Below are 23,871 nucleotides of genomic sequence, written 5' to 3'. Positions count from 1 at the left end.
GTCTCAGTTGATGTCCACCAATGAACAGCAACACGAAAATCCCAAAACTAGAAAACTGAACTTCTTATCAAAGAAAATGCATTTTCTCAATCAAAACGACACTTATCCTATTTTAGATACCACAGGAAGGTTGAAACACGCAGTAAAAGGACAGATATTAAGAAGATAAAGCACATGAAGCAAAAATGTTGTGGCATCAGACACACTACACAAAGCAGTACCTGCTGCCTCCATGGCCCAGTAGATATGTCTCATAGAGAATCCCATTTCTAGCAACCGACTGGTGACAAACATTTGTGTCCGTTCTGGTGATTGAGGAGATAAGAAAAAGTGCACAAAAGAACAGAAAACAAAAACAAGCCCACAGCTCCATTTCGGGAAGTATATGTGTAATTTAGCAATTGTTTTTATTTGTTTATGCTGCCTCTTACAAGTTTAGATTATGAAAGGCCTCCTCATCTTATGTAAAGAACTCCACTTTCTTGCAGGCTTGTAGATAATAAATGATTAAAGTTGCAAGTCAACTAGCCCTTTAATCCAACTCTATCCCATGATATGAAACACAGAGGAGACCTTTAGTCTAAAGGACCTAGCTCAGAATGCCACCAACATAAATGACAATGAAAAACAAAGGTGCCATTCAAGCATGTGAGTGCATGCATTTGATAGTATTAATATCTGACTAACAGCAGAGCAAAACACATGCTGTTTTGAGCAGCAAGTCTGCTGTGACCAAAGGCTAAACATTTATAACCATGCATAAGACAGACGATTCCAACTCAGTTACTACTGATCTACTGTGTTCCTTTGAATAAACTTCAGGGCATTATTAACCTAATTATCACATTATAGTAATAGTATGAGGACATCAGAGGGAAAACTGAGACACTAAGACATTTTCTTTTACATACGCCATTATTGATCAGAATCCTTAAAATGTGATATTTTTCTTAAATTAGATGACTTTTTTTCTCGTGGGTTTTTTCTCCCCACCATTGTCTCTGTGCTCATTCTTACCCAGGCTGCTTCTGGCCTGTGTGCTGCAGGGACCGGGTTCCATGAAGCTAGTCTGCTGTTCTGTGAAGGCATCACAAGAAGCAGAGCTGGCAAGGCTGAAGCAAGGGTGCAACACAGGGGGAGTGCTAACCAGTCCCGTAAGCGTAGGGAACCGAGTTAGCACCATGTGCCTAGAGGAAGTGAGGATACAGCATGTAGAGTAATGACAAAGCAGAAGCAGCGCTGCACCAGTAGGGTTACATTTTCAATAGACATTTAACATATTAAGTAAATGAAAGGATCAGTTGAGCTTTATTCATTCTGATTCACTGCTACATATATGAAAGTCACAGTAAAACTAATTATGTATTCATCTATATTAACCTATATCATTCTGAAGTCTTTGGTCAAAATCTTCTCCTTCTTCTTGTTAAAACAAGCAGAAGTGAGGGCTTTAAATGTTATCTGCAGTTTTAACACACGTGACTAGAGCTGTGTTTCTGTTTGCCTCTTGAAAGCAGACGTAACACTGACACTACGGTCAGCTGGTTGAGTTAGAAGAAGAACAAGCAGGCAGAGCTGCAGCCTTGGTTAAAGAGAGTGCGGGCAAAATCTCTCACTCATTTTTCCATATACATCCTAACTCACCCATTCCCTGGACTTCAGAATAGCTGTTGCTGCCAAAAGACACAGGTCTGCAGCAATCAGCAACAACATGGGGACTGACAATAAGACTAATTATAGTGATATTTGTCAGAGAAGTTACCACACTTGGTGTTTCATGTGGATTACAAAATAACTTTAAATCAAGTTAAAATAACATACTCACTGGAGGAGGCTGATGGGAAGGAAAGGGTTAAAATGATCAAGGCTGTCAGCCTGAAGATTTATTGGGAGAGAGGATGCCAAATCAGTGTTAGAGGATGAGGCAGAGGCTCTGTTTGACTGGCCAAAGACGGCAGTGCCTTCGGAGCCCACGCTGTACAAGGACACAGAGCTCGAGGACTTGGAGATGGGCTGAGAAGACAAGTGGTGGCCTGATTCTGCAGGAAAAGAAACCGTGAAGGTTTTATGACTCCAAGTGTCTTACTATACAAATGTTTCTATTTATTTATTTTTTTAAATTAGTGGCGACAAGCACAGGTAAACTTCAAGCCTAACAGTAGAACCGGGTCAAGTTCATCATAAGAAAAATTCAAAGTTAAGATACAAATATATTAGGTCTGAATAGTGATCATTAACATACTACAATAGTTTTTTACCTTGTAGCTATAGTCTGTTTAACATAGTAACTATGGTCTTTTATTAAGGCTTAATGATTAAATATTTATAGCATGTAGGTTTTGCATTATATATTTTCTATGAAGTGTTTTCTGTCTGGTGAATATAAACATTGACATACCCTTGTTCTCTTTGTCCTCCTGCAGTCCTTTAACAGCTCCCTTGTATATCATGACTTGAACTCTCTCCAAATCAGCAAGAGACACAGTCTGTTTGATGGGGCAGTGTCTGACTGCCCACTTCACCATGCTCTGCACCACATACTGCAGCACCGATCTCAGCTCAGCACTTTCATCCCACTGTTTACTGCCGGCTTTAGCTTGGTCACAGTTTGGACTGGACAGGGAACTCCCCGAGGAGTTGGGGGGCTCATGTTTTGGCACTAGAAGCAGATCTGACAATTTCTCACAGCTAAAAATGACAGTCAGGGATTTCAAACCTCCAGTGAGAAGGTATGACACTCTGAGTGCCCTAAGTTCAAGTGCAAAGGCATCCATTTTGGAAGTCTGGAATGTCTGCAGAGGCTGAGCTTGAGAGGTCAACTCCTGCAGGTCAGTGATCTTTGCTGCATCTTTGGTTGAGGATGGTGACGAGACGCTCTCATCTTTCTGCTCCTTTTTCCTTTCATTTTCTGTCAGCCACGTGGCATCATCTTGTATGTCTTTATCCAGGTATTCTTTGATGTTCTCCCCAGAGTACTTCCTTCTCGGGGGCACGTGAGCACCTAGCCAACCCTGTTCCTCCAGCAGCCCCATCAAATAAATCAGATCTAACAACACAGTTGGTTTGAGGCCTCCCAGGCGGGTGACATCACAGCAGGATATGTCACAGGGATCCAGTGAGATGATCGGCGTGTCGCTGGGTGACCAAGAATTCATGGAGCTTAGTTATTGGGAAGGATGGGAAGAACCCACAGATACAGCATGGAGTGATACCAGGACGGATTCAACAGGGATTAATGGATTTAAGAATGAAGAGGAAGAAGCAAGAAAAAAAGTAAGATCAGAGGGCTAAATGATGAAAATAAAGTAAAAATGTTAGACAGACTGTAGAGAGAGTGAAAAACAAACTAACAGAAAGGGAAAGAGTAGAATCATACACATGCTGAAAGGACCAAGACAAGAAAATATAAGAATCATTTCATGGAGGTTAATGAGAATCGTCATTTACGAAAAAGAGAAATAAATTCATCAGAAGTAAGTGGGAATATGATCTCATTTTGTAATACCTGACAGAGAGGTCTGCTTCTTCCCACTGTAGCTTGGCGAGAGAGCTTCCTTCCTTTAGAATGCCAAGAAGAATAGCTCGACGCCCGCTGGGTTTGTGCAGGCAGAGGCCTCCAGCACGGAGACCACCATCGACTCCTCCAATCAGAGCAAATACCGGCCACACTTCAGTGCAAAGAGCAGCCAGCTTGGCCTCAGACAGAAACCGACAGTGTGACAGCACGTCCTTTGTGTGATCACCAGTCAGGTCTTTGTCGTTCTCTTCCTTCTCATTGTGTGACGCACTGAGGCCTGCAGGGGAACATAAGACACTGACAGTAAAACAAAGCGTAACATCCATTTGGCAAACAAGTGCCACGCACTCCTGGTATCCCACTGCGAGTTGATCATGAAACCTTAAACCTGAATAAAATCCTAAACAAGTGAAAATGGACTTCAAGTGAATTTTGATAATAAGGACAAAAAAATTACAAATAAAGCATAAACATAAGGGGTTAGTATTCTTTTTGAAATAAATAAATAGACCAGTGTGGGGAAAGCAGCTTGTTTAAAGATTAATTAATACTGCAGTTGGTGTACATCACTACATTTGTATACAGATTCAAAAACAATTACAGTGGTCGCTTGCTATAACGCGGTTCACCTTTAGCGGCCTCGCTGTTTCTCTGATTTTTTTGTATGGACTTTTCCATGGGGTTTTTTGTTTGTTTGTTTGTTTTTTTTCCAGCGCATTGTGTTCTGCGTCCTGATTGATTGACAATGGTCTACACCCAATCTCGTGCTGTGTCTCTTGTACAGTACAGAATGCGTTCAGCTTGTCAAATTTACAACTTACAATCTTCGATCGCTAGCAGTGTGACTCTGAAGTGCTGTACTGTATGTTTGTAAGTTTCCTCCAACAAACACAACAATGTCCACGAAACGTTTTGCACCTGCGGGTTCCTTTGGTTTCATTCTATAATACTGGACTTATTTTTCTACGGTTTGAACTTTGAGAGTGATTAAACAAGAGAGAAAAGTGTGAAAATGTTCATGCCTGTCTGAGAAAAGTGTATAAAGTGTGTAGTGACGGGTTTTACAGCCTTAAAACATCTATAATAATTGTAAAAAATAAAGTTGGCTACTTCGTGGATTTCACCTATCACGCATTATTTTTGGAACATAACTCCCACGACAAGGGACCACTGTAATATCTGAATTAATGCCTATCAGTCTTTCTCCTTACAGATAAATACAGACAGATGAATAGAGAGTTTTCTATACTAGCAAAGTGTTACTTAACTTTTTAAAGAAAACCTAAGTTAGGTGTGTTTAAAAGCGAGCAAGTTAAACGTGACCGCTGGGCACGCTGTCTTCTCCCCACTGTACTATCATAATAAAAGATTAAAAACCTAAAAGAAAACAGAGGTAGAATCACTATTTAAGGGGGTAAATGACCTGTACTGAAGTTTCCTGAGTTATCCTCTCTCAGCAGGGGACCAATGAGCTCCAGATGGGTATGAATATACTGGTTTATGTGCGGGGACCACTGGTCACACTGGTGGAGCCGACGCAGCAGCTGCACTGTTGACTCGAGTAGCACAGTAGCCCGGGGGCTGCAGAGAGGGTCTCCAGGAAGCAGACTGCTGGGCATGCCTCTCATCTGGAGATCACTCAGAGCTACCTGTGACGAGTACAGAATTTCACGTGTTTGGGGGGTTTTGCAGTACAAAATATTTTTGAAACATATTGTGCAGTATGTGAAACAACACAAGTTTTTTTGCATGTATAGCCCAATGCAGCTATTATCCAGTAATTTGGATGTTAGGTCACAGCACTGTATGCGTAGCTGCTTGTGTTCCCAGATATTTAACCTTACCCATGCTTATTATAAATCTGATTCAAATAAATAATAAATCTAATAAATCTGTGCAGTACACCGAGTACCTTCTCTCCAGGGTTACTGCTGTAGAATAAGACACAGGGATACAGTTCATTAGCGACCACACTTTCAAATGCCAACTTTGGCTCCTAAAAGAAAAAGAAAACAGGCAGACAAAGATTAAACAAGAGCACAGGACTCAATCTGAGGAATACTGACAGTAAATATTTGACCAAACCTTGTCATTCTTAGCAAATGATACAGTATGAGCTTCCATGTCCAGGATGCAGGTGATGGTGTCACCCTGTGTAAAGGAGGGAAGTGTGCGCACCAGTTCCCCTCCATGGTAAAGGTTGCCACTATAAGCACGATACAGCCACATATCTGTAGTTGTATGGTGGTTGTGATCTCTAACTGGCCAGCGAGAAACACCAACACAGGTTCCCTCGTTGCCTCTATTCTCTTTGGTAATGTGGAACTGTGGAGAGAAGCGGCATAATGTGGTAAATTCTAATTTGTAAACTATAATTAATATTTAATATAACAAACTTTGAACTGTGTAATTGTGGTCCATGTACAAAGTAAACTAGTACTCACCTTCCATATAAAACAGCCAGAGGTAATGGCAGTGGTTGCCAAACCGTAGCCTTTCCCTCCAGAACCATGTGAGAGGATGTTCCCGCTCTCCAGAGAACAGCACATTAGTTTGTGTGGGTCAAAGGAAAAATCTCCAATGGGAATACATTCATCATAGCTGCCAGGATTCTACGAAACAATGGATTTGATACATAATTAAACATTTGATAAAATATTAAACATGTATTTTATGTATTAAACACTTAATTTATATATTAATGTTGTTTTCTTTGTTCTTTTTAATTGCATTTACAGAAGTTTGTTGTGGAGTAAAAAAAAAAATCATTTTGGGATCAACTTGAAATACAGGCAGATGTGAAATGTAAAACTAAGATCAGAGGTCAAATCTTTATGTTGTGGTGCAAACTACAATGTGGTATTTGGAAACCACATACTCCAGTATCATTTCCTAAACATTGCCAGTACAACGAGGCAGTAAAATCTGAAGGATAGTCTTAAAGATCCACAGACTTTAAAGACAGACCTTGAAGAAGAGGTCAGAGGTCCAAATTAATGTTTATATATAACGTTATATAGCATTATTATAACTTTGACCTTCGGATTAAGCCATTGACATCAACAAGGAGAGGTCAGAAGTCAAATGTGACATGATATTTTAAATCTTTAAACAGTACTTTCTGTATGTTGACAATACACATCACACTTGGAAGAATGGAAGTTTTAAGGCTTTTTAAAAAACATTTCTACCAATAAATCGTTAAGTTGACCTTGACGATCTTGGTGGATAGAGGTGAAGTTTCAATGGACTGTTAACATGACCCCTCTACACCCCCGCAGCTTTATCAGAATGAATTCCAAACTTTTCGAGCTATTGTGTTCATAGAGTGACACGCACAGGTGCAAACACTACTAAAAACATAACCTCCTCTGCAAAAGTAACCTTAAGCAAATATTGCAATATAATGTGTGTCGATGAAAAGATGTTAATGATGAAGTGTTTCTGCATACAGAGGGTGGTAACTGCTGTGGACAACACACTAAGACAAATGAGAAATCACACATTAATTCTAAAAAAGAAAAAAAAGAAAAAAAAAGAAAATTTTGAAAAAAAAAAAAAAAAAAACTAGAAGTACATGACTGAGAGTTAAACTGAAAATAAACAAAGACAGGAAAATCCCATTTTCATGAAATAATAAATATAATAATAAAACATTATAGAGTTTAGTTTTATTTGAATTATTAAAATTCATTTCACAATCCTGATGTAATAATTTTGATAATTAATCATACTTGTACATTTCTATCCTCTGACACTTTTCATCTCAGCCTACCACAGAGAACAGGCCCATCTGTTCCATCGAGTGGCCCCACTGTTTTCAGTTTCATTGCTGCCAGGAAAGCATTTCATTTTGCCGTAAACAGCATTTCCTCTTGGATTACTGCTATCCTTGGCTATTTTCAACAGAGAAAAAATGTAGGCACTTTTTGACATTTTTATGTGGCTTTCGTTTGGCTTGATGAAAAATTTAATAGACTGCAAAAATACTCAAATGTGATCTAATGTTTTAAATACAAAGATGAGGATTGTTTATGCAACAGACATGATTTCTTTTCTGCAAATCAAGACAGTATAAAACACAAGCAAATAAAAACACACAAGTTTAAGGGTGTGTAGTATTATTTTGTGTAACCGTTTCTCTCAAAAGGTTATCAGTCTACAGTGCAGGGAAAGCACAGTTAAAAAAACAAAAAATGATTCCTATCACTTCAGATCACAGTAAAAACACAAATAATAAAACGTAAGTGAGACATACAGAGAAGTGCACATGCTTAAGATGAGCCGATAAGAAGCTGCAGCTTTATTAATATGTAATGCAGTACATGGTGTTCATAATGTCTTACCCCTTTGTCTTTTTCAGGCATTTCTTCATGGTTGCTCTGACTTAGAGGCTCCTCCCACATATAAACAGACAAGAGCTGAAAGAGTTGTTTAACAATCTACAAGAAAACAGGGAAAAATACAAGTGGGTAATCCTGCATTCATCACCTTTAACATGTCATGCCAACTTGGTACTGTTCAGAACACTCAAATATTCTTGACCTATTTTGTTCAATTGTTGCATTTACTATATTTACATGTTTACATCATACCTGTTCAATGTGAACGGGCTCAGAACAAGCAGGTAACAGTCGTTCTAAAACGTGGAAGGTCAGAAGCTTAGTGCGGAGGTTCTGGAAGCGTGGAGATCCTGAAGAGCAGAGTTTTGTGATATTAATTTTAAAAGCAAAGTGCAGTCTTAACAGTATTAACCTCCTAGGACCTGGCGTCCACATATGTGGACATCACATTTTGGGTTATTTAGACCAAAATACTCAATTTTGCTCTACAAGGGCCCGAGGACATTATACTGCTACTGTTCTATCAAAATTTGAAACGAATATCCTCATATGTGGCTCTTATTTTTCTTAAAAACAAAAATAAGGTAAAAAAAAAAAAAAATAAAAATCTGGTAATTCTTTGTTTTTACATTCATCGGGCCCCAATATCAAAGAGAAATTAAAAATTCATGCTGTGGAAGAGTTCGGGTCTTAGGAGGTTAACACAGATTTTTTTTTTTTTTTTTAATTTGCCTTACCTAAAGAGCACTTGTGTGAAATAATGGCCATGAGTGGATCGATCCATCTTATAAATGTAGAAAGTCTTTTCATTACTCTTAATGACAGTACACGCCTCAGAAACACCAAGAAATCCGCAAGCTGGGATTCAACTACTTTGCTGTTTTCTGCTCCTAAAACAACATAAAGAGAAGGAAGAACATGCTCAGAGGGGTGACTTGATGTAATGGTTTTACAAATGCCATATCCGCCCTTTATTATTTCTAAATTTGCCCCACCGACTAGATTTGTGTAGGAGTCCACATCGGTTTTCTCGGCTGTTCCCATCTCTGCTATCTGTTGCTGGTGGAAATTGTACAAGATGTTCTGGAGCTGCTCACACATCACCTCCATAAGGGCCTGGGATACATCGATAGGCAGCAAATCCTCACACGAGCTATAAGTACAGGTTAAATTTTTATGAAAATTTTAGACAAGGGTAAAGAAAATAAAAGAATTAGTAATTTATATATACTTGGTTTATTTATTTATTTATGTTTTGATAACCTCTTCATTCTCACCTTGCAGCTACAGTCAATATCTGAAGCAGGCGGGCACAAGCGAGCCTCACAGCTCCACCTAATAGCACAGATCCAGACGCTGTAGCTGCAAACCAGCCCTGGTTGATTAGCACACAGCTGTTGTTGGTCAGCGTGGAAAGAATTTCCAGGATGCCACATTTGATGACTAGCACCAGATCCACAGGCTGGTAACAGAAATTCAGTGCAAACATTGTGGCAAGAAGAAGGTGCTGGCAAGAACCTGAGTGTGACAGAGACAATATGTTAAATATAAATATCAAATATATATTAAAACCTAAACACTGCAACACTGTGTAAGAAAAAACCTACCTGGATGTTTTCTTTCAAACAGGACTCTCTGTTTAAGAACACGCACCACCTGCTGGTAGAAGGTGTGGGCTGCAGACTGTAACTCTCTCTGTGTATCCAAAGAAGCTGAATGTGTGCCACACTGCATTGAGAAAAGAGGGGAAAAAAGACAGCAAAATGAAGCATGGCTACAATTTTCAGTGTCTTTCTCTTCTCCATCCAGATTAGAAAGCATATTCATTACTTCTAAACGTCTTTCCATATAACTATAAGATGTACCATGTAGTGCTGAGTCTCATAATTAGCAGAGTGGGAGCCAATGATTTGTGTTCCTAAGGCAAAGCATCCAGACAGGAACTGCAGCTGCACAGACTGCAACAAAGCAGGAAACTGGTTGGATGCTGTGGATTCACAGCTCTTTTCTTCCATCTTAGACAGAAAGGCTGACATCTGACACAAGGCCTCCAACCGCATCTGATCAAAACAGACAGAGTTTGTAGATCATAAGAGACTTTCAAGTTCCTTACAGAACACCATTTTGGGCCCACAACAAACAGAATTAATTAATAATTTGTCATAAAAAAGAAAAATTTGAATTACCTCAGCCCGCTGTTGTTGCTGAATAATGGCAAAAGTAATAGACTTTGGATCTGCTGGACTACAACTCTGACCAGGGGAAAACACCATTGAGGAGGGCGATAAATGGGCCAGGCTTCCACAGACAAAATGAAACACCTGGTTAAGAATAGGCAAAGTGTTGTTGCTGTAGTGGGACATGGTGCTGGACGGGCTGATGCACTGTCGCAGGCGATCCCAAGCATCTTTCATTATCCCCAAAGAACACAGAGGTAAACCTAGAGCAAAGAGAGGGTCTTGTATGAAAGACTATAAAACATCTCATTCATTCTCTTAACATCTTTCTCTGGATATTATCTTGACTTGACAGGCAACAAGCTATTAAATTATTCAATATTATTAGATTATGCAGAACAGTTAAAACAGTCAGGCTGTCATATTGATCAAAAGGTTTTGCCTAATGTGATCAGTCTTTATTTATTCTGCCTGCTACAAATTCTTATGTTATTTTTAAAGAAAATGTTGAAATACAAATCCCCAAGTCCCATTTTGTGCAAAAGAGGGTTACCTGACAATAATTTACCTGACAAACCCAGACTTCAGCTGTCTGGGTTTGTGTTTTTAGTAGAACAATCAGTGTCTATACCATCTCTTAACGACAGCGTACAAAAGAACTGCCTGAAAATGTAGGTTATAACATAATCAGACTATACAGTAGATGATCTGAACTTTCCACCTACCCATTTTATTCCTTGCAGATCCAGAGGTGTTTTTGGACTGATCAGACTAAATGAGACATAAGAGCAGTATATTAATACTGATGACGAGCTGTAAAGCCAAATTCTGTTAGAAGATTTTGACATTTTTACAATATTGACCTGTTTTCTTCCACTGACAGTGACTGTAAGGGATTCTGCCGACAATTTCCTGAAAGTTAGATGTTGTGGACAGTTAGTGCAAAAACTGCTAACACAGAACACAAATACACTAAAACAAACACACACTGCATACCACAGTCTTTACCTCCCTCCAGTGTTCACAGCCTGAACGTTCTCCCTTTCGCTGGGTTCCACCCAAGCAGGCCTGACCCCCAGCAGAAGGAAGAGGCATCGGGACACCACCAGATGGCAGGCAGCAGGGAAAGACAAGCTTTCCTCAGATTCCCCATTCTTCTCCCACTGCTGCTTGGAATCAGGCTCTCCCTCAGGGCTGACGGGGCTCTCCACGCTGCTCTGAAGGGTGGAAGTGCCGAATGACTCGTAGACTGTCACATTCTGCTGCACTTGCATGGCTTCCCGGGTGGCCATGAATGATTCTAGGACTTCTGCAGGGACATCGAAAGATGTGTGAAAATAAGATGTGTCATATTTCTTTCTGTGTGTGTGGCTGTGCTGTTTACTAGAATAAGAACTAATACAGTTTGCATTTCTAACCTGACAGGTAAACACGACTGCCAAATCTGTCATCGTCTGCAACCTCTTCCTGGTTGTGGTTTGCTGCGGGTGACGGGGGCACCTGCACCTCCCGGCTACAGTGTCCTACTGATTGCTGCTCATTATCCTTCCCCACCTGCTCCACTGAGGTACATGGCTCTTGCCTTTCCACATCAGGACTTTGAGGAGACTGAGAGATCTGCAGTTTAAGTAAATGCTTTAAATACATATCTGTAATTTTACCTGATAAAAATGATCAGATTACTATAAGTTAAAAATCAATTAATGGACAGAAATGAAGCCAATCACAAACATGCAGCAGTATTTACAAAAACAGACATTTTAGATAAACTGTTTGCAAATTTGTTAAATGAAATCAGGATTACATATATTTAATTATACTGTAATGGTACCTGTTTGGTAGATGCTTCTACTTGTGTCATCCTTGAACTGCTTTTGAGGGTCAACAGAGCACTTCTGATTTTATAAACGGTTTCATAGACATCAAACAGCATCTCACAGGGCTCATGGCTGTCTCAGCAGAGTAGATAAACACAGTGGAACAGGTTATACAATAATATACACTGAGGCAGAAAGAAAAAGTTTGACATACTAGAAACCCCTTCAGTGTTGTCCAATAGATCTTTGACTGCTTCAGTAAACTGACCTGTCCTGCCAACAGGCCTCACTCTGCAGGCCCGTGTGTTTCAGGAGAGCAGCCAGACAGCAGCGGCACACAATTTGCAGCAAACAATCACCTGAAGAGCCTCCATTCTCCCATTCTGCTATCAAAGCAATCAATACAGATCAATTTTAAAAAGACACAAAGAAAAACTTTCCACATTTTAACCAAAATTTAAAAACATCCATACAAGATTCTCAAAATATGAAGTTAGTTCAATATAAGCTGTATTATTAACAATATACACTTTCAAAATTATACACATAAACAAGCACAAGTACCTTTGCCGTGAGCATAATCCTCCATCTTCTGCCATATGCCACCTGCAAGTCCTCTGGATGAGCCCAGTGCCAGTTCCAGTAAAGTCCGGGTTTCTTCAGTCAAGCTCAGCTCAGTGAGTCTGGCATCAGTACTGCCCAGCAGCACTACCTCGGTCAGCCACGTCATGCTTGAGTCTACAGATTAAAGCAACATGTAGAATGTTAATGAAAACTGCTCAGGATTAACTCAGACTATTTTCTTTGTTCTTTAAGAATAACGATAATGATACCTTTCTTTTAAAAAGGTCAGGCTTCTGTGTGGCACAGTATCTTAAATGTATATATTTTTATCGTGACTAAGGCTACGCTCACACTGCAGGCAAAAGCGCATCAAATCCGATTTTTTTGACCCTATGCGACCCATATCCGATCATGGTATGACAGTGTGAACGGCACAAATCCGATATTTTCAAATCCGATCTGGGTCACTTTCGTATGTGGTACTGAATCCGATACATATCTGATGTTTTAGAAAGAGACTGCTGTTTGAACGGTCATGTCGCATTAAATCCGTCTTTTACGTCACTGACACAAGACAGACGCCAATTATCAGCGCCCGAGAAGACATCGCGAATGCTTCCTGGCCATCCAGTGTCGATGTTTTATTTGTACTGTATAATCTGCAGATTCTGACAGAAATCTGCAACTATCCTCTGAAGCACCGCTCCTCTCTAAAACAGCAATAAGGATAATTATTAGGTTATTTACATTATTATGTAAATAACAAAATAACTTAAAGCAAAAATTGGGAAACGTAAAGTCCGAAGTCTTTATATTAAGGGCCATCAGTCAAACAATATTGTATGCTCTGGGTCTAAACAGAGCGCGTTTTGTGTGACGTCTTCTTTTGCGCATGCGGGACGCTTTGAGGGTTCACACTAGAGCGCGTTTGCTGTCGCATTTTATTTGTAGTGTGAACAAGCAGACAAAAAAATCGGATTTGATCAAAAAATCGGAATTGAGCATTAAGACCTGCAGTGTGAACGTAGCTTAAAACTGAAACAATTGCCGTGACTGTAATATCCTCTTGGTCTGGAGCTATTAAAAATAACTAATGCCATTTGGCACAGCTAAATGAAGGCTTTTATTATTACCAAACCGATCATGGTAATATGGTGCAAAATAAATCTTGCATTAAGGATTTACGAAGCATTTGCACATGTGAAAACCTGAAGAGCCAACAGCATGTTTTCCTACCCAGCTGTTCAAAGTCCATCTCCAGGCCATTCCTGAAGAGGACATTTGATAGCCAGACCTCTGACGCCTTCTCCTGGAGGGACAGCGGCGAGCCTTGCAGCATACCACCGAGGCAGCGGCCAACTGCCAGCGCTACAGACCTTTCCAGGTCCAACAGCCAGGCCCATCTGCACTCCTCCTCCTCCTGCGGCCCAATGCTTGTGTTTTCTTCACTTTTATCTATAAAAGAGATCACTTGAGATTGTTAGATTGCTGCATTATTACACTAGACCAAACAATGCTAAAGAAATAAATGTCCAGCATAAATCTAAGGGGCATTGAGCTTACCTGAGCAGGTTTTCTGATCTTTCACTCCTAGTTCTTGTTCCTCCAGCAAGACAGTCTCTGGCAGCAACCTGTTGAAGTCATTGAGCTGCTCCAGCAAGCCCAGTAGATGGCTCAGCAAAGGTTGAACTGTGCCCAGGGGCAGCAGGAGCAAGGAGTACATTACTTGGCACAGCAGGCTGCCAGACACTGAATTGTATAACACCACTGGGACAAGAGGTGAGAGGAGTAAAGGGATTAAACTAACTGAAGTGATGATAAACATAAACAATAAATATAGCAGCCAAGTAGAGATTAAAAATTACTTTTCAGATATATAAATGATTAGAAGGGAAGTGACTTTGTGTTTTTTGTAAATAAAAGAGCAGCAGAAAATCCCTTTTTAAGTGGTGTATCTAGGTGAAAATAGCGCACACTTGCCAAACACCAAAACCATTTTTCTTACCTTGCAGCTTTTTGATGATTTGTTTGTCTGGGGCAATCTCCTTTAACAATTTGGTTGATCTCCTGAGGGTCTCAGTAGCACAGGGAAGCAGCAGGTAAAGATGCTCACGAAGCAGTGCTACACTGCTGTCATCCTACAGAGCCAAAATTGCAAACTTAAATGCAACTGCAATACTAAGAACACTGGGTAAAATACTAGGTTTGGTATGCCAGCACATTGTACCCTGAAACATTTAGAAATGTGTCATTCGCTTTCTATTGAAGTGCTCATTTCTGATGAGGTACCACTCATTTTCCTTCACATTTGGCAGAGTTCCTTGTTTACCTCGGGGCTGGAACTGATGTAGCAATGAGCAAGCAGGTGTTTGTGAAGTCCAGAAAGCAGCTGGTGAAAGTGAGAGGGAGGATCCATTTGTCCCTGACTATCGCCAACAAGCTGCTTGTCGCTGTTTTTTTCCAGTTCCCCAAATTGCTGCTCCTGTATGAAGATAAAGACCAACAGAAAGCATTAGGAAGAACAGGAACAAAGGATCAGTGTGTGAGATAGCTAAATACAAAAATAGATGATTTGAAATTAAATGTAAACATAGAAAAATATATATGTGAGTCGGGCGGCGGCCAGGAGCGGAGGTCCTGGCGGACCGATTCCCGGCTACCAAGACTGGCAATTGGAACATGGAATGTCACCTCTCTGGTGGGGAAGGAGCCTGAGCTAGTGCGTGAGGTTGAGAGGTACCGGCTAGATATAGTCGGGCTCACCTCAACGCATGGCCTGGGCTCTGGAACCAGTCTCCTGGAGAGGGGCTGGACTCTGTCTCAGTCTGGAGTTGCCCCTGGTGAGAGGCGTCGGGCTGGGGTGTGTATCTGCCGAGTGGCAGTTCAGAGTACCTAGCCTTCTTGGAGTCCCTGGGTGGGGCACTGGAGGGTGCTCCCCCTGAGGACTCTGTTGTCCTACTGGGAGACTTGATCAATTTTGTAATCGTATCACCAGACCTGAGGCCATATGTTCTGGACACTCGGGTAAAGAGAGGGGCTGAGCTGTCAACTGATCACCACCTGGTGGTGAGTTGGATCAGGTGGCGAGGGAGGACGCTGGACAGACCTGGCGCGCCAAAACATACAGTGAGGGTGTGCTGGGAATGTCTAGCAGAGGCCCCGGTCCGCGAGACCTTCAACGCACACCTCCGGCAGAGCTTCAACAGTATTCCAAGGGAGACTGGAGACATTGAGTCCGAATGGACCATGTTCAGCACCTCCATTGCCGAAGCCGCTGCACTGAGCTGCGGCTGCAAGGTAGTTGGTGCCTGTCGTGGTGGTAATCCCCGAACCAAATGGTGGACGCCAGAGGTGAGGAGGGACACCAGAGGTGAGGGGAGCCACCAAGCTGAAGAAAGAGTCCTACTGGGCTTGGTTAGCCAGTGGGACTCTGGAGGCAGCTGATAGGTACCGACAGGCCAAGCGGAATGCGGCGCGGGCGGTGGCGAAAGCAAAAACTCGGGTGTGGGAGGAGTTCGGAGAGGCCAAGGAAAAAAACTTTTGGACTGCCTCGAAGAGATTCTGACAAACCGTCAGGCGACTCAGGAGGGAAAAGCGGTGTTCTACCTGCACTGTGTATAGTGCGGGTGGAGTGCTGCTGACTTCGACTGAAAAAATTGTCAGGCGGTGTAAGGATCTCCTCAATCCCACTGGAGTCTGGGGACGAAGGGGATGACCCGCCAATCTCTGGGGGCGAGGTCACTGAGGCAGTTAAACAACTCCTTGGTGGCAGAGCCCCTGGGGTGGATGAGGTCCGCCCCGAGTTCCTGAAGGCTCTGGATGTTGTAGGGCTGTCTTGGTTGACATGTCTCTGCAATGTTGCATGGAGATCAGAGTACGGGAGTATGGGGTGACTGGCCCATTGCTACGGGCCATTCAGTCCTTATACGACCGTTGCAAGAGCTTGGTCCGCATAGCCGGCAATAAGTCGGACTTGTTCCTGGTGGGTGATGGGTTCCGCCAGGGCTGCCCTTTGTCACCGATTCTGTTCATAATTTTTATGGACAGAATTTCTAGGCGTAGCCAAGTGGCGGAAGGCTTTCACTTCGGTGGTCTCAGGATCTCATCTCTGCTTCTTGCAGATGATGTGGTCCTGTTGGCTTCATCAGGTGATGGCCTCCAGCTCACCTTGGAACGGTTTGCAGCCGAGTGTGAAGCGGTAGGAATGAGAATCAGCACCTCCAAATCTGAGGCCATGGTCCTCAGCCGGAAAAGGGTGGAGTGCCCACTCCGAGTCAGGGACGAGACCCTGCCCCAAGTGGAGGAGTTTAAGTATCTCGGGGTCTTGTTCACAAGTGATGGGAGAAGGGAGATCGACAGACGGATTGGTGAAGAGAGAGCTGAGTATAAAAGCGAAGCTCTCAATTTACCGGTCGATCTACGCCCCTACCCTCACCTATGGTCACGAGCTGTGGGTAGTGACCGAAAGAACGAGATCACGAATACAAGCGCCGGAAATGGGCTTCCTCCGAAGGGTGGCTGGCCTCTCCCTTAGAGATAGGGTGAGAAGTTTGGCCATTTGGAAGGGGCTCAGAGTAGAGCCGCTGCTCCTCCACATCGAAAGGAGCCAGTTGAGGTGGTTCGGGCATCTGACAAGGATGCCCCTGGGCGCCTCCTGGGCGAGGTTTTCCGGGCATGTCCCACCAGGAGGAGACCCCGGGGCAGATCCAGGACACGCTGGAGAGATTATATCTGTCGGCTGGCCTGGGAACGCCTTGGTCTTCCTCCGGATAAGCTGGAGGAGGTGGCTGGGGAGAGGGAGGTCTGGGCTGCTGCCCCCGCGACCCAGCCCCGGAAAAGCGGAAGAAAATGGATGGATGGAACAGTCTGACTGAACAGTAAAAATGTGCACAATATTCAGAAAAGCTGCTAAAACTGTAAACAAAACTACTTATCAAACCCCACTGACACACTATTGATTAAAGTCTTTATTTATTAAAACATCCATCCATAATCTGGGTCTACCCAGGGGTCTCTTCCTGATTGAGTGTGCCTGGAACACCTCCAAAGGGAGGCACCCAGGACTAATCCTAAACCTAAGATTCTTAAACCATCTGTGTCCTTTTGACATACAAGAGCAGGGGCAGTACTCCGAGATCTCTGTGGATGCTTCTTACAGTACCTTCCTCTCTATGGCTGAGCCCAGCCACCTTACAGAGGGCACTCATTTCAAACGCTTGTATTTGTGATCCTACTCTTTTGATCTTTACCCAGATTTCATGACCATAGGTGAGGGTTGGGATGTAGGTGGCCTAGTAAATTCAAAGCTTTCAGCTATGCTCCCTTTACCTCAACAGTTCAGTACAAACATCCGTAACTGAGTTAAAAAAAAAATAATACAAAATTTAGGAAAACAAGAAAAGAAAACAAAATTTGACATGGGAAAGAAAAGTTCTAAATTAACCCTGAAAGCACTAATTCAACCTAAAGTGAAATCTCTCCCCATTTAACTCACAGACAAGTCACACACACACACACACACACACACACAAATGCCTCTATTTCCTACCGTGTAAAATCCTATGCTAAGCAGCAGGGTTCTCAGCAGCACCTCTGCTAAGTGCAGAGGGTCACAGGTGTCAACAGAGCTGGATGAAGAGGGTTGTCGGACTGACAAAGGAGTCACTGGAGGCCCCAGGGCTGTCACTTCTCCAAAATTGCTGTAACCTAGAAGAGAGGCTACGTGGCTCTGGTCCTGAAGGCTGCTGAGGACCATGTCTAGCTGAAGACGCTTTAAAAGACACAGAGTGAAGAAGAACAGATGGTCTAGCTCTTCATAATTTAAATGTGAATTTATCAGAAACATTGCTGCAGAGAAGTCTTAACAATTTCACTATCACTTGTTTTCACAGCGTTCCAGCAGTCTTCAACACATTGCCAAGCAACACTCCAACTAAGCACATCAATTTAGCAGACACTGTTATCTGGCTCCAAATATCCATCCATTTGTTAGCTATCCAGTTCACTGTCATTACTAAAACCAGGAAAAACTAGAAGTTAAGGATGAATTCTTATTTAAAACAGTTTAAATACACAAAATAAACAGTGGTTAAAAATTCAATGCAGACTATTTCTAATGAGCTAAGACACAAATGTGGAAAATACACATCCTGTCACTGCAGCGCTGCTAAAACAGAACCTTCATACCTGTCCTTTGGAAAGAACATTCAAACTCTGAGGGCCCTGAGGAAGGAGTGAGAGGAGCAGCTCCGTTCTCTCCCGAAGTGGAGGCAACAGCAGGGCCGCACCAATAGACAGCGTGTTCAAAACTGCCTGAGGATTGATGGGAAGGGTAACAATCATCATCATCATCAAAATACATGAGATCAACAGTTAGTGCTTCTTTCAATAAATAAACAGGTTGGCCACATGTCTGATTACACAGAATGGAAGCTTGTAAAACTTTTTCTCCAATGAAGTTGATATACATGTATGCTGGAATTTATATAGTGCCCTAACCACTGATGTCAATTTAACAGCCATATACAATCATCTGCAAACCTGCAATAACACATATAACACAGACACACAGAACAAGACAAAATATATAATAAGGTCCTTAATACCCCTTGAAGAGTTAGAAAAAAAATAATGGTAACAGAGTTTTCTCTCTATGTTTTTAGGTCTTTACCTTACAATATAAAGCACTATGAGGGGACTATGAGGGGACTGTTGCTGTGATTTGGTGCTAGAGAAATAAAACTGAAATGAATTGTTTAGTAAAAGTACTTGACTGAATGGAAATATGTACCTGTGTGTTTCTTTTTTTAATGCAGGTTAACAAAAATAAAGTAAAATATATATAAGAACTGAATTACTTGAAAAAGGAACTGGTACGAATATAAGCCTGGTCTTGGAGTGCAGCCCCTGCTCCTGGCACAGAATAAATATCCATGCCAAAATATTTCATGAAACTGACTTATGGTTAAATTCAACCAAGAAGCTTGAAAATCACAGATTAATAGGGTTCTTAGTGAGCTCCATAATGTTTTGGTTTATAAACCAGCACCAGCACAACCCTACTGCTGTATGTCACTGTAGGAATACTACAAAAAAATAGTCCGCTTACTTGTTGTATGGAGTCTGGCATGTCAGTGTCTATTAGCCTGAAGAGTAGGTTTCTCAGGGGCCTGCCCTGAGCACCCAGAACCATAGCACCAGTGCCTCCAGCGTGGGCCAGGGACAAGTGGATGGACAGCAGCTTCATGCACAGCAAAATAAAATGATGGTGGTCCCTGAGGCACAGAGAAATTCATATAATTTTAGTTTGAATGAAATTTCCTTGAGGTAGATGAGTATGTGTTGCTAACTGAATGTAAATATCACACCTTTTACAAACGAAGGGAGCTGGTGGGGTGTCATTACTAATTCCATCACAATAGCTTTCCAGGAAGTTGCGTAAATAAGTGAACGTACTCTCCTCCAAGTCCACACAAAAGGGCCTGTGCCACGCTACAAGCTGCCTGAAAACAGAAGCACAAATATTTAATAACTAATATGAAACACAGTTCTGTTTAAAAGTGTTGGTTCTCCACCAATTTCTTTACATTCTGCTTCAAACTGTATTAAAGTCATACAGGTGGACAGCACAGAGCAACAGAGGTACACTGTACATTGGTTTAATGATTAGCTAAGGGATTACCTGTCAGTTGGAACTGCAGTCCAAGCCAGACTGTGAGAAGTGCCAGCTGTAATTTGCTGGATCGAAACGCCCTCTAAACCAAGCACTTTCTTGGGTTTGGAAATAGGTGTAGAAGTGTGACCCTGCCCACACTGGCCCATGGTGTTATTTCCCCATGCATACACTTCGTTCTCTGATGAAAAGAAAACCAGGTACGTTGCAGCTGGAGCACATTTCTTTTATTGTAAGTGTAATAATCATCTATTAAGGGAATGTGAGCTGCTGACGATGTCTTACCGTGGGACAGAGCCAAACAGTGGCTGTCTCCACATGAGATATCAATGATCTTGGTGATGCTCAGGTCTTCTATCAACCGGGGCCTCAGAGCTGTTGTTTCAGAGGAGCCGCATCCTAAACATGAGCCACAGCCCCACGCAAACACCTAAAGAAAGAAAATGTTTTTTTTTAAATCTATGAATTACTGACGGATTGATCTACAGAATATTTGTCTGTAGTAATTATGTGGTAAACACTAATGAATTAATGATCAGAACTACAACTTTATACTAAAGAAGTGCTAATAGAGAATGAAAGCAACATTTGTTAATAAGACTTTGGTATATCCCTTTAAAATAAAAGCCTTCACCAAATAGTTTTATTCTTTTTGTCTACAAATTAGTTTTAGAAAATTTGTTTTTTCAAAAACACTTCATCTCACCTGTCCTGCAGAGGTTAGGGCCAGAGACGACTGGCTACCAGCACACACTTTCCTGATGATGAATCCATGCAGGGATTCTACGACCTTGGGCCGATACACACGATTGGTGTCTCCGTGACCCAGTTTACCTGCAAGGATGAGTCATATCTGAGCATGATAGGGCACAACATATACTGCTGTGGCACTGTCACACACATGAAATCTTGCTTTGAAAGTACTTAAATTACACTAACTGTGTTAAAATCGAACAGTATACCATCCACTCACCATTATCCCCTCCTCCAAAGGACCACACAGTACGCCCATCCTGAGCCACAGCGATGGTGTGGGAGCTGCCACAGGCCACCTGCCCGACACTACTGATATCCTTCACTAGTGTGGGCATGTTCCGACTTTGGCTGTCACTTTGACCTGGACACAGGACATCAGAGGTTGTTGCTATGCTACCAGAGGAATGACATCACTTTGAAGTGGCTGAGACAAGATTGAGCAATTTGAGAAATAAGCTGTGTACCAAGTCTGCCAAAGTCCCCTTCGCCCCATGTATAAAGCTCTCCATCATTAGTCACAGCAGCACTGTGTCTGTAGCCAGCAGACACACAAACAACAACCTGTAAAAAAAACAACAACAACAACAACAAAAAAACACCACTATTTATTTATAATTATGTTAAAATCAATTGGCTTATAACATTTTACCAACATTTTTTTTCCCTACAAGCTGCCATTTCCTGCTTACTTTGCCCAGCAGCGGTCCTTGTATGATTTTGGGATACTTTTGTGTAGCACTGTTGCCATGGCCCAGCTTCCCATATTCTCCATCACCCCAGCTGAAGACCTGAAAGAAATATTTGACAATTTACACCGTATTAATCGGTTTATTTAAAATGTAGTGGTAGTGGAAGACAGTGAATAAAAACAAGTATAAATCATCACCCACACATGCGGATGTTTGAGTGGGTGTGAAATGTGTGAAGTTTAATATATTACCAAACTGGCCTTTGAAAAGCGGGAAAGCTCCATCGCTTTCTAACAATGTTATCAGGTATACCTGTTCAACTGATCATTAATGCATGTGTGATGCTATCATGGTAATATGGACCAATATTTCTGATAAATGTTTTAGCACCCTGCTGAATCTGTGCCATGAAGAGTTAAAGCAACTTTCTAGACAAAAGTCCAACCTGGTACTAGAAAGATGTACCTAATAAAATCTCCGGTGAGTGTATACACATTATATCGCAGTTGTAGTGTCACAAATCCAGCATGCAAAGCTTTAAAATATTTACTAATACTCATTCTAACTTCTCACCTCTCCCTCGACAGTGATGGCCAAAGTGTGACCATCGGAGCCCTTGGAGGAGGACACTTTCTTAATGTTCCTGTGTGGTTCAAGTACAAGCTTCTTGGGCATAGACTGGTTGTTGGAGTCCCCCAAGCCCAGACGGCCATAGCTGCCCTTCCCACATGCTTTCACTGAGCCATCCGCAGACACAGAGAAGGTGCAGTACTGGCCTGCTTCAATCTAACAGAAGATTAAAGTGGACAGCATAGGAGATGTAAACTGGCACGCTAAGATAATTCTAATGATTTATTAATGTAGTTCTGGTGTGCTTTCAATTTTATAAACTCACAACAACACATTCAATACAGCACTCATATCAAAGACAGCATTTTCACCTGTTTTATTTGGAATTTTTGTTTTGTTAGCACAGTTGGGATTTTTAACATCTGTAACCATTTTTTAAAAAGACAAAACCCACCTCAAGTGTGAGGCATGTGGAAAATCTATTAATACCACCACAAAATTAGAGATTATCAAGTATAAAAACTTCAATAAATAATAGGAACATTAATCATTTCATTGAATTAGTTTAAGCCCTACCCTTGTGGCTTGTCATACCATTTGGGCATCACTGAAGCCCTGCGTCAGTTTTGGCAGCAGGATTTTCTCCAGTGTCCCCTCTGCCAGCTGATGGCTGCTGTTGCTGCCCCACACATACACCATGACTGTATCGCTCTCAGTGCCGGGACCAGCTGCATCCGTGCTACACGAGCACAGGCAGTAGGACGCTAGGTTACAAATCTGTTGGCGTAGAGAGAAGCCTTTCAGGTCAGTTACTGTAAACGGCCATGAATTCTTAATAGTGTCGATATGCATGTCAATAAGATTTCACTCACCTCTTCAAATAAGCAGAGAGCTGCCTGGGAGAGTCGACAATGTCCATCTGCATCCTTCTTAAGCACCTGAGTATTGACGGGATCGCCACGAAAACCCTGGAAATAAATAGCTGTTGTTGATCCTTCAGCATAGTACGTTTTCACTTTAATCTGACATTCAGTGTGTGTAAATGTTGCATGCAGATTTGGATTTATAACAAAATGAACTTGTTTTTGCAGTCTGTTGTTTTCGGTACCAAATATTTCAAAACCTGATGTATCAGAAGGAAAAACATTTCTCTCCTTAAGAACAGCGACATGCCACAGCATGATCAAACAGACACTGAAGACAAGCAGGCAACAACATAGCTCTTTGTAGGCACACTAGTGAGTGGAGAAAGCAGCAGGCTGTGTTCAACTTTTATTTGTCTCACTAGAAACAAATCAGCAATCTTCATCTTTTACACTCACCAGCCACTTTGTTAGATAAGGCCAATTAAATATAATTCAGCCTAGCAGCACCAGCTATGACTCCAATACTTAGACTGAATTTGACCACCTCTACGTGATAAATAATGTGCAATATAATGAAGTCGTTGGCAACGGCCATCTCTGGTTGCCATTTGTACAGAAATATTACAAAGCTGATTAACCTGCTAAAGTATGACTCAATGCGCATATCTATAGAGGATAGCAAGGCTGACTCAATCCTAATCCTTATCTGCACATTAACCCATCTACAAGCTTCAATGACACACTTCACTTCTGAAAAGGACAGCCTACAGAAGCATGAACGTGAAAAGCCATTTTCCTACTTTAGAGACAATGGGGCTTTTATCAGTATGTTCATGAAAGGCTGTGAAAGTTACCAAAAATAAACGCATGAAGCAACCATGGCTCTAATTCAAATCACTC

At 41.8% G+C, this 23,871-nt stretch overlaps 1 protein-coding gene across 4 annotated transcripts in view; it reads right to left on the bottom strand.

The window, feature by feature from the left end:
- The window catches only part of LOC134630741 (probable E3 ubiquitin-protein ligase HERC1), a 43,763-nt gene that overhangs the window by 16,054 nt on the left and 3,838 nt on the right, over positions 1 to 23,871 (bottom strand). For 2 of the 4 annotated variants that reach the window (XM_063478340.1, XM_063478341.1), the window contains exons 3-43: positions 22,978 to 23,073; positions 22,700 to 22,882; positions 22,109 to 22,321; positions 21,536 to 21,634; positions 21,311 to 21,407; positions 21,064 to 21,207; positions 20,797 to 20,924; positions 20,376 to 20,520; positions 20,100 to 20,271; positions 19,786 to 19,920; positions 19,527 to 19,692; positions 18,605 to 18,730; positions 17,967 to 18,188; positions 14,748 to 14,900; positions 14,424 to 14,556; positions 13,982 to 14,185; positions 13,655 to 13,873; positions 12,419 to 12,592; positions 12,123 to 12,240; positions 11,869 to 11,986; positions 11,456 to 11,654; positions 11,046 to 11,346; positions 10,901 to 10,949; positions 10,763 to 10,808; positions 10,047 to 10,300; positions 9,726 to 9,920; positions 9,468 to 9,588; positions 9,138 to 9,378; positions 8,856 to 9,013; positions 8,598 to 8,750; positions 8,113 to 8,210; positions 7,864 to 7,959; positions 5,962 to 6,129; positions 5,603 to 5,842; positions 5,430 to 5,513; positions 4,941 to 5,166; positions 3,506 to 3,794; positions 2,399 to 3,159; positions 1,826 to 2,039; positions 1,018 to 1,187; positions 222 to 305 (exon numbers count right to left, since the gene is read on the bottom strand). In XM_063478340.1, the coding sequence (XP_063334410.1) occupies positions 222 to 305; positions 1,018 to 1,187; positions 1,826 to 2,039; positions 2,399 to 3,159; positions 3,506 to 3,794; positions 4,941 to 5,166; positions 5,430 to 5,513; positions 5,603 to 5,842; positions 5,962 to 6,129; positions 7,864 to 7,959; positions 8,113 to 8,210; positions 8,598 to 8,750; positions 8,856 to 9,013; positions 9,138 to 9,378; positions 9,468 to 9,588; positions 9,726 to 9,920; positions 10,047 to 10,300; positions 10,763 to 10,808; positions 10,901 to 10,949; positions 11,046 to 11,346; positions 11,456 to 11,654; positions 11,869 to 11,986; positions 12,123 to 12,240; positions 12,419 to 12,592; positions 13,655 to 13,873; positions 13,982 to 14,185; positions 14,424 to 14,556; positions 14,748 to 14,900; positions 17,967 to 18,188; positions 18,605 to 18,730; positions 19,527 to 19,692; positions 19,786 to 19,920; positions 20,100 to 20,271; positions 20,376 to 20,520; positions 20,797 to 20,924; positions 21,064 to 21,207; positions 21,311 to 21,407; positions 21,536 to 21,634; positions 22,109 to 22,321; positions 22,700 to 22,882; positions 22,978 to 23,073 (7,192 nt within the window). The remainder of the gene's footprint in view (positions 1 to 221; positions 306 to 1,017; positions 1,188 to 1,825; positions 2,040 to 2,398; positions 3,160 to 3,505; positions 3,795 to 4,940; positions 5,167 to 5,429; positions 5,514 to 5,602; positions 5,843 to 5,961; positions 6,130 to 7,863; positions 7,960 to 8,112; positions 8,211 to 8,597; positions 8,751 to 8,855; positions 9,014 to 9,137; positions 9,379 to 9,467; positions 9,589 to 9,725; positions 9,921 to 10,046; positions 10,301 to 10,762; positions 10,809 to 10,900; positions 10,950 to 11,045; positions 11,347 to 11,455; positions 11,655 to 11,868; positions 11,987 to 12,122; positions 12,241 to 12,418; positions 12,593 to 13,654; positions 13,874 to 13,981; positions 14,186 to 14,423; positions 14,557 to 14,747; positions 14,901 to 17,966; positions 18,189 to 18,604; positions 18,731 to 19,526; positions 19,693 to 19,785; positions 19,921 to 20,099; positions 20,272 to 20,375; positions 20,521 to 20,796; positions 20,925 to 21,063; positions 21,208 to 21,310; positions 21,408 to 21,535; positions 21,635 to 22,108; positions 22,322 to 22,699; positions 22,883 to 22,977; positions 23,074 to 23,871) is intronic. The other 2 variants (XM_063478343.1, XM_063478342.1) reach the window with 2 other exon arrangements.

The sequence above is a fragment of the Pelmatolapia mariae genome, linkage group LG7 (assembly GCF_036321145.2).
Source record: "Pelmatolapia mariae isolate MD_Pm_ZW linkage group LG7, Pm_UMD_F_2, whole genome shotgun sequence".
Taxonomy (NCBI): domain Eukaryota; kingdom Metazoa; phylum Chordata; class Actinopteri; order Cichliformes; family Cichlidae; genus Pelmatolapia; species Pelmatolapia mariae.
Note: the sequence above shows the minus strand (reverse complement) of the source record. Positions and strands in the feature narration are given on the sequence as shown.